Source organism: Cibotium barometz, chromosome 4 (genome assembly GCF_041138505.1).
Source record: "Cibotium barometz isolate CiBa-2024 chromosome 4, ASM4113850v1, whole genome shotgun sequence".
In the NCBI taxonomy this organism is placed as follows: domain Eukaryota; kingdom Viridiplantae; phylum Streptophyta; class Polypodiopsida; order Cyatheales; family Cibotiaceae; genus Cibotium; species Cibotium barometz.
The window spans coordinates 49,106,715-49,116,112 of NC_141049.1; the positions used below are offsets into that span (position 1 = coordinate 49,106,715).

At 44.7% G+C, this 9,398-nt stretch overlaps 1 protein-coding gene across 1 annotated transcript; it reads left to right on the top strand.

The window, feature by feature from the left end:
* The first annotated feature begins 1,474 nt into the window (after positions 1–1,474).
* Positions 1,475–8,765, top strand: LOC147639350 (uncharacterized). Its single transcript, XM_086790387.1, has 3 exons — positions 1,475–1,608; positions 1,702–5,784; positions 5,862–8,765. The coding sequence occupies exons 2-3, from the start codon at positions 1,708–1,710 to the stop codon at positions 8,664–8,666; spliced, it is 6,882 nt and encodes a 2,293-aa protein (XP_086646513.1). The 5' UTR covers positions 1,475–1,608; positions 1,702–1,707; the 3' UTR covers positions 8,667–8,765.
* The last annotated feature ends 633 nt before the right edge of the window (positions 8,766–9,398 follow it).

Genomic DNA, 9,398 nt, shown 5'->3' on the forward strand with positions numbered 1-9,398 from the left:
GGACAGAGAATAGGGGTATGTTGAGAGAAGGAAATTTAAAGAAATAATATAATACAAAAATATAAAGGTATATAATAAAAAAGTATAAAATATATATAATAACAATATAATAAGTAAGAAAATTAAATACACACACACAAGTATAAGTAAAAAAATTAAAGACATACATATACAATAAATTTATAATAATATATTATAAATATGATAATTTAATATAGATATATATAAATATATAATTAATAAATAATAAATAATAGAATTTAAAATATAATAATAAAATATAATAATAGTAATGATATATAAATCAATATACATATTAATAAATGTATAGTAATATTATATTAATACTATTATTTATACACACATTCACACACATACACATGCGTACACACACTCACATTGTGTGTAGAGTGTGTGTGTGAGAGTGTGTATGCGAGACGGGTGTAAGAAAAGAGAGAAAGCATGTCAACATGTATGTGTGTAAGAGAGGGTTATGTCTGTGCATAAGAAAGAGAGATAGAGAGAATGCATGTAAGAGAGACACACACAGATATATGTCTATGTGAGAGAATCACTCATAGACTAATGCACTTACCCACACATATACACACACAGACACACACTTGTACACACATATGCATAGATACATACATACACCCACATAATCACACACTTTGCATACGCATATATATTTGTATACCCATATGCATACATTAAACCAAAACTTCATGCGACAGCAAAATAGGAGGCCATCTTCTTGTAGCTATAAAAGCAAAGAAAAGAACTGCCAAGTGGGGAGCACTTGTGCTGAGAACTGCCACCACTTGTGCATAATAGTGTGGAGATACTGCCTAATTTATTTAGACATTGCCTTTATTTAGATTGGTTAATATCAAAATCAAAGACCCCACTTGTGCATCTTTCGAAAAAAACCTGAGTTTAGTGTATCGTACACTTGCATATTTTGAAAAATACCTTCAAATTCAAAACTTGAAGATACAAAAATCTCTAGATTTTGAGAAGTTGTACAACAAAAACCTTCACATTTCAAGATTTTCCTTTATAAATAATTTCACAATTTTTAGACAAAGGTTTTCCACTTTTTGAGAAAATTACTTTTTTTTTTGGCATACTGTGCATAATAGTGTGGAGATGCTGCCTTTATTTAGAACATTGCCTTTATTTGGATTGGTTAAAACAAAAGCAAAGTAAAGGCAATACTTTAAATAAAGGCAGCATATACCCAAAAATTACCTCTTTTTTTTTTGGAACACTGCTGTGCATAATAGTGTGGAGATGTTGCCTTTAATTAGATTGGTTAAAACAAAATCAAAGTAAAGGCAATACTTTAAATAAAGGCAGCATATACGTCTTCACCGCTGAAATAATATTTTTTTGGTGCGCTCGAGCGTGCACACGCTCGATCATCACGCCCAGCAAGAAGGCTTATAAAGTCACGTCTCTTAGCACGCAATTGTGCAGCGAGACGTGGTGCATCTGTGTGGTATCACTTGGCTCGCGCAACTGATCGAGCTCCGTGTTGCTCGCATGTTCCAGTTTTGCATGTGATTGGGGCGCTGGTTGACGTGCAAGTTTTCCAAGCTTCTGGTAATACGCGCCATCTTTCCATTTGTAAAAAAAACTGTCATTCTTGCTATCTCGTTGATGGTTTTAGAAGACATGGCCATTGGTGTGATGTAGAACAAAATGGGCGGAGGCGTTCCAGGCGAGTCAAGCAGTGATTTTGTAGACTGGATGGATGTTGAATGGCGAGAGCGCTGCATTGAGGAGTGCACCCCCTCCATCATCACAAGCGGCTCGCTTTTCTCCGATAAATTGGCAAACTCTAATCGTTCTAGTACCTCTCCCTTCGACATGAATGATGGTACGTTTCCTCCTCCTAGCACAACATTCCAGCTCATGGAGATCATTTCTGATAAGCAAGATCTGAGCTTTGTCGACAAGGTCCTGGTATCTGAGGGACAAATTTCAGCTCTCTGTAATGCACTCGTGGCAGGGTCTGCACGAGTCCAGCACGACGAAGTCACTGATGTGGACTTCAGTGCTTTAGATGCAGAGTGCAGGAATGTTGTTGGGTTCTACGGGGACAAGGCAATCATGACCAAAATCTTTAGAAAGGAGGGCCTGGCGCCCATAGAATTGGTAGATCGCATGGATGCAGACCGTCTCAAACCTGGGCTGTATGCATGCCTAAGTAATGGGAAGGTTTACCTCTTCTACTGGGATGGAAGAAAGCAAATGGCTGATGCAAGCAGGAAAGATGTGTCCTGCAACTTTGTGAGGTATCTGGTAGATTTGTGTCAGATTGTCTATGTTTGTGTGGAAGGCAAAAATGCTGAAAGCTCGGTCGCTCAGTCGGTGACGAGCCTCCCCACCAGAAGGCAGCGCACTCAAAGGTTGCAAATATCTATGCGGAAGGAGTCAGAGGACGACTTGAAGCTCCTCAAGGGTTTCAGTGTTGAGCTGCCTTCCGCATGCCAAAGTAAGTTAGGGTTTCAGCTCTCTCAAGGTCTGCACCGGTGTGTTGTGCTTGCCTGTGCTCTCAATCCGCCCAAGTTGGTTTCTAGGGTAGACTCTCAGGCGGATACTGTAGACAAACTCAAAGCTCTGTTGGCTTCAAAGTTCGCCAACTTCTCTGTAGATTGCACTGGCTTGCCAGATGTAGATTTCTTGCTCCTTCTCGAGATGCTGGGCGAGAAGGAGCAGCTAACTATATATCGAAAAGCAGAAAAGGAGTGGAAGCAGAGGCAAGCGGAGGCGGACAAAAAGCTACAGTCATTGTACTCTATCATGAAGAGGAAGGAGACGGAGGTGTTGAATGCATTTGAACGTGCTCTACAATCCTATTTACTGTACAAGAACCCGTGGGAGGAGAGCTTGCTTAATACAGCAGCTGCAAGCAAGGAGGAATCCTGTGAGGGCAGGGATGAAGCAAATGCATCACGCTCATTAACACAGGCTCTTCTTGAATTCGAGTGTGAATTATGTGGCATATGGAGAGGGCAACACAGCCCGGATCATAGGTTTCTCTTCACCTGTGCAGAGGTGGAGGTTGCCAGCGTGCAAGGTATTGGCGCAAGTGCACCTGGCCCTTTCTTGATCAAGGTTGCTTCTGATAGCAAGGCAGGAGCTGGCCCTATTTGCTTTGGGCAAGAAGTGAGGTTGATTGGGCAGAGGAGTAGAAATATCACCGTTTTTAATGCCTGCGACACTCAAGATCAAGTAGCAGAGTGCAAAGCTTTTTTTTCAAAAGTTGGTGGTGAGGCTCGTGCAAAGGAGCCAGTGATACTGGATGAAGAGACCGAGCTTGTGATTACAACATTAGTGGAGTGCAAAAATGTTAGCGAGCTTGTTCGCATCAGGCGGGTCCATGATCATGGAGGTTCTGGAATGAAAAATTGGTTGGATGCAATCTGTGATGGCAAGCCTTTTCCCCTCTACCAGAAGGCAGCTGCTGCAAGCTTCATAATCGAAAAGATGGACAGAAAATTAGTGCTAGATGATAAGCTGGCTCAGAAACTCCTCAAGGAAGAGCCACTCAAGGAATGGATGAATATTTTACCCAAACAAGTGCCATCCTCCTTTCTGATGGAGTTTCTTGTTGAACACAAAGATCAAGCCGCCTTCGTTCATAACCAAGTAGCCACACACAGTGCACGTATTTACAGAGAGGCCCGTCAAGAATTGTGGATGGCAATTCAAGCCTTGGTAAAGAAGGAAATTTTTCCTGTATTAAGAGAGAAATTGCAAAACTGTCTCAAACAAGAAAGTGAACGTATCAAGGATGTTCTTGACAGTGAGAAAGATGATCTATTATTGGCCATCAAGACCCGAATGTTTGCAGCTGCCTCTGATAGTACTGTCAAACGTGAGAATGAATACAAGCTTTTCTTGAAAAGGGTAGAATATTACTATCCCGGTCCTGTAAGGCATCTGCTCGGTAACACTAAGCTGAAAATAAATTATTCATTTGAGGAACTAGAGAGAGAGACAGTCACCTGGAAGGTAATTGAGATGGTGCCTGATAAAGCAGATTTGGAGGAGTTGATGAGTGCCCCATCGTCTGGCCGGGTGGTGGTTCCTTTGTGTGCCAGTCCTGCAGATCTCCTAATTCTGGATCCGACTTTGGAGAGCCTTGCTAGGCTAGTACTTATGAAATCAGGCCAAGCCCTAGTGTTCGTGGAGGCTAAAGACAAATCTTACTTGCGCGTGTATCTCTGCCCAAGGCTTGGAGTGTCAATGGTGGGAAGATATCCCCTTAAGGAGTTCAAAAGGGGGTTCGATTTGGTGGCCTTTGATGAGGTATCAAGATTGATGGCCATGTATGACAGGAAGTTTTGCACCATAAGGGCCTATCGCTTCGATGAGTCCTTTCAGCACTTGGACTGGACTGGGGTGGACATTCAGCTATCACAATTTTCAGGTAGTAGCAACATTGTGTGGATGGAGTTTGTTCCTGGAAAGAGGGAGCTTTTGCTAGTAGATGACCAGAACAGGTTGCGTGTGTGTGAGCTGGCTGCTGCCATGATGAAGCCCAGAAACATCACCCTACCTTCTCCCTTCATCAAAGCCTGTGTCACCCCTGACTCCTCTTGCTTGCTTGTCTTCACAGCTGAGAACCGCCTTTCAACCTCTGCAAGAGATGATGACAATGAAGAGAATATTGAAAGGGATGCAGTAGACATTAATGATTCTCCCCTCTCTTCAAAGTTTTCTTCCTCAGTTTATGTTTACTTGTTAGGTGACTCTCTTGCCCTTCTCAAGTGCTTGCCTTTGGATCAGTCAGTCGACTTGAAGAACCTGGAAGACCTGCATGCAGAGTGCAAGTATTTTGGGCCACAAATGCACCTTGTGTTCATTTCTTCAAAGGACGACAAGGCTGTTTTGATGTCTCACGTTCTAGCGATCTCGTCTGCTCAACAGACTTTTCAGCTTCAAAAGGTCGGCGCCAAGCAGTTTTCGGACCTAAATGAACTGCATCTTACTGATCAAAATACTCAATCGTCCACTCCAGCATTGGATTACATATTCCATGTCTTTGATAAGTACGCCACCAGTCCTCCGCTCTCCTCTGCAGGTCGAAGTGTCCAGCTTTGTGTTCTACTCAATCCTCCTGATCAGAAGTGGGACGATACTACAGCAAGGAAAAAATGTGAAGAGCGCATTATTTCATTCCAGCAGAAACTAGAGGAGAAGGGCAAAGCTTTTACGAAACTGGACTTGCATGTTTCCGCTGAAAGTCTTGAGGATTGCTGGCGCCTTGGGGAGTCCATGTCAAAATATGAATTATCTACCTTCCCCTCTCCGTTCAACATGGAAAGATGGATTCAGAAGATGCTGTGTTTGGTTCCTTTGCAGATTGCCAGAGCAGAGAACAACACATTGAAACCGCTGATCAATGGTCTACAGATTCCAGCTGATGCTGCTTATTCGGATGCTGTGTCGCTTGCCTCCTTGCTTCGTTTTGGAGTCTATGATCTGGTTTTGGCCAATTGGAAAGGAGACGTTAAGGTGATATCGTCAATGGGCAAGCAAAGCAGTGGCAAATCTTACCTTCTCAATCATCTGGCCGGTTGTCTACTTGATGTGGCTGGAGGCCGCTGCACCGATGGTGTATGGATGACTGTGAGGCGTGAGCCTGACTGCCTCCATGTGCTGCTTGACTTTGAAGGTCTGGGGAGCTTTGAGCGCAGCGAGCAGGAAGACATGTTTCTGTCTATTCTGAATGCGGCTATCAGTAATGTGACCATATTCAACAAGAAGGTCCGTTCTTTCATATATCATCGCGTTAGTTAGCTGCTTCAACATAGTATGTAATTTTGGAGTTGTTTTCCCTGCAGGATTTCCACCTCGACAAAGAGACAGAGGCCATTTTTCAGCGTTTTCAAGATGGCGTTAGCCTGGTGAAGCCTGATGAGAAGCTTTTCAAGGGGCTATTCTACATGGCCATCAAAGATGTGGATGCCTCAGATGTGGAAGACCTAAAGTCAGAGTTCTTTGCCAAAATAAATCATATTTGTAGCAAGTCCAATGAGAATTTTCTGACCACCATGTACGGCGGGGAGGTGGAGATAGCAGCTTTGCCTCCCTTCCAGCGCCCTGAGTTTCAGGAGAGCATTGCTGACATTGGGTCCACAATACAGGAAATCAAGGCTAGCTACCAAAGTGGGAGACGTTTCATGGAAGATCTCAAGTTGGTGATAGCCCAGATTAGTGCAAGGGACTGGTCTCCTGTGGACTCTAAGAGGCTTGTAATGAGGTTATCCCTTCTCCGAAAGCATCTAGCATCAGCCATAGGGCAGGGGCAATGCTTGAATAGCCACTGTCTCCTCGACTTTGATAAACAGGAAGAAATTAAGGATGATCCAGTTTGCATTGGGGAGTTTGTGGTTGCAGTCAAGGATGCGGGCTTGGAGCTAGGAGGGGCCGCAGATGAGAACAAGACTATGGGGACCATACTGATGCCTTTAAGACAAGCTTTTGATTGTGTTGTCCAGCGCCAAGGTAATGATGACAAGTGGTATACAATGTACGAAGGATTTCTGGTATCCCTGATAGATAGAAGGAAAGACCGTGTTCTGACATGGCTGCAAGTGAATACCCAAGACTTTGCAGGAGACGGGGATGTTCAGAAGCTGACTCTGGAAGCAACAGCCAAGCTAGCAGAGATGAAGAACAAACTGGTTCTTTGTGCTTGCAAATGCAAGGAGTGCTTTCTTAGGTGCATCCTTCAGAGAGGTCACCCATCAGACCATTCTTGCCTAGGCAGTCATGTTTGCATGCATCAATGCACTTACTGTAAAGAAAAAGAAAAAGAAGACTTTGATCTGGTGCTGGATTGCAATGACTTGGCTGGACATGATGGAGCTCACGACTGCAAGAAGAGGACCCATACCTGTGGGAGGCTATGTGTCTTCTCTGGGAAATCGTCCAACTGCAATAGTAATTGTTCTTTGCGGGTGGACCATGAAGGTGATCACCGTTGCAATTCTCTCCAGCACATGTGCAACCAAAAGTGCTCTTTACCCCACTGCAGCAATGCCTGCGCAGTTCCTTTTGAGCTCGGTGACCATGGGAGGCATGCTTGCCATGAGAAATATTGCCCCATGCAGTGCTCAATGGAGGGATGCTCCCGGAGCTGTGTGGTGCAAGATCACTTCCATCAGCTTGAAGCAGGTGCAGAGCATTTTTGTGCCAATGAGCATCCTTGTCAGATGAAGTGTGAATCTCCAGGAGTTTGCAATGTGTTGACTGAGCTTCTGAAGCAGACTCGCAGTTTCCATGGCAAGAGAAGTTATTTCGACTATGAATATGTGTCAGAGCAAACTGAGGACCGCAAGGACTGTTGCCTCATGATTCCTCCTTTTAAACATCATCACATGGGGTTGCATACCCACTCTACAAATGCCAACGTGGTGCATTATTGTGAGGCCAGGTGCCCAGCGTGTGATTACTATTGCCAGCTCCCCATCCGGCATGCAGGCTTGCACAAAACAGTGCATGGTAACATGAGGAAGATGAAGTTTGTGTCGGAAGTGGAGGAGATAGATCTCCTGGATAGAAAGTATGCAAGAGGAGAGTCAGGCATGGCAGAGATGTGCATGATGCATTGCAAGGCTAGGGGCAGGGGCCACACTCATCTGATACCCTGTCCAGAAAACGGGGGAGCTGGGTGCTGCACAGGCAAGTTGTTTGATGGGGCCAGGCATGCAAACACAAAGTGCTCAGGTCTGGATATAGACTTGCCATTGGATGAGCTGACCCATGATGCTTACTGGGAATACATAAGGTTTGTGGACCCGTGTGAAGAAGCAGAGCGGGAGTCGTTTGCACGTTGCGACCATTACTGCCGATCGGATGAGCACCTTCAAGGTCCCTCGGGCAAATCCTATTGCACTGAGAAGCTGTGGCATGCTCCAGTTTCAAAAGGAGGACCCTTCCAGATGGGAGCAGGAGGGTATGTCACAGAAGACGGCCATCACTTCACGTGCGATCATTCCAAGAACTCGCCACACAATGTGGTCTTTGTGATTGACAAGTCCGGCTCGATGGAAACGAGTGACATCTCGCCCAGCATGGCCAAGTTCATACAGAGCGGCCACGGAAACAGGTTGGGATGTGTGTATGAGGCTGTGCTTCGCTTCATCAAGACTCGTATGCAGGCGACCAATGGGCAAGTGAAGGACTCGGTATCAGTGGTGCTGTTCGACAACGGGGGCTGTGCGGCCGCTAAGCTGGAGGAAATTTCAGAGCAGGTGGTGGATAAGCTGTTGGGGTACAGAGCGTCGGGGGGGACAACCTATTCTTCGGGGTTAGAGGTGGCGGAGCAGATACTGGGGGAGTCGTGTAGGCAGCCAGAGCTGGACAAGAAGAGCCCGGTGGTGATCTTTTTGAGCGACGGGGGTAACAACGGTGGGAGTGATCCGCTGTACATGGTGGAGAAGTTGAAGCAGCAGGAACCGAGGCTGGTGTTGCACACCATTATGTTTGGCCACGATCCCCATGCCTGGGTTCTGCAGCAGATGGCGCGGGTTGGCGATGGCACCTTCCAGCTGAGCCTGGACGAGATCCAACTGGCTAGGAGCTTTGAAGGCCTGGCCAAAAGCCTCAAACCGGAGCTAGCTGCTCTCTGTAGCACACCATGAGCATGTAATTTTTTTTGTCTTGTAATTTTTTTGGGAGAGAGTGCCAACTCTGCAGCCACATGAGCATGTTTGTATTTAATAATTTATTATATTATTGCGTAATAGTGTACGTGGGTTTCCAATTACATCTAACATTTATTTAATCCATTGTTCTACTAGAAACACGGATTACATGTTCGAATTCTAGTTCTATTTACTCTTGCATCCTACAAACTAGGATTACATGTTTTTCTTTACTAGATAACTATTTATTCTTAGATTCAGGATCACTTATCTGTCTTGAAATCATGATCCTCTCCAAATCTCTCCTTGCTCGCCCACCTCTTTACAACTTTTCATGTGGGAAAAAAGATTCATCGAGGCTGTGTTAAAAGGCCCACAGAAGTGAGCATTTTGGGCAGCATTTTCCATGGCTTTTCCCTCGCACCTTCCATTCTACGAAGGTTCTGGCATCCCCAATTTGTCAGATAGGCACCTGTTCACGAAAAGATTGAATTTACGTTTTGCATTATGCTATAATAAATCTCACCTTACATGGTTTTGGGGGCTTCTACCGCCAGCCATTACATCCAGACTTACTTCGCTTCTCTGTAATTCCCAAACATTGGATCTCAGGAATCATGCATACACACCTGTGAATGACGATATGAGCATGAGTCATAGGATTTGGACACTAGGTAGGCTGTACCATGGTCTATGCATGTATTAACTATAAAGGATCATGATAATGCA

Coding starts and splice junctions, on each gene's coding strand:
- LOC147639350 (XM_086790387.1), top strand. CDS start 1,708: ATGGGCGGAGGCGTTCCAGGCGAGTCAAGCAGTGATTTTGTAGACTGG. Junction 5,785..5,861: donor TGACCATATTCAACAAGAAG/GTCCGTTCTTTC, acceptor TTTTCCCTGCAG/GATTTCCACCTCGACAAAGA.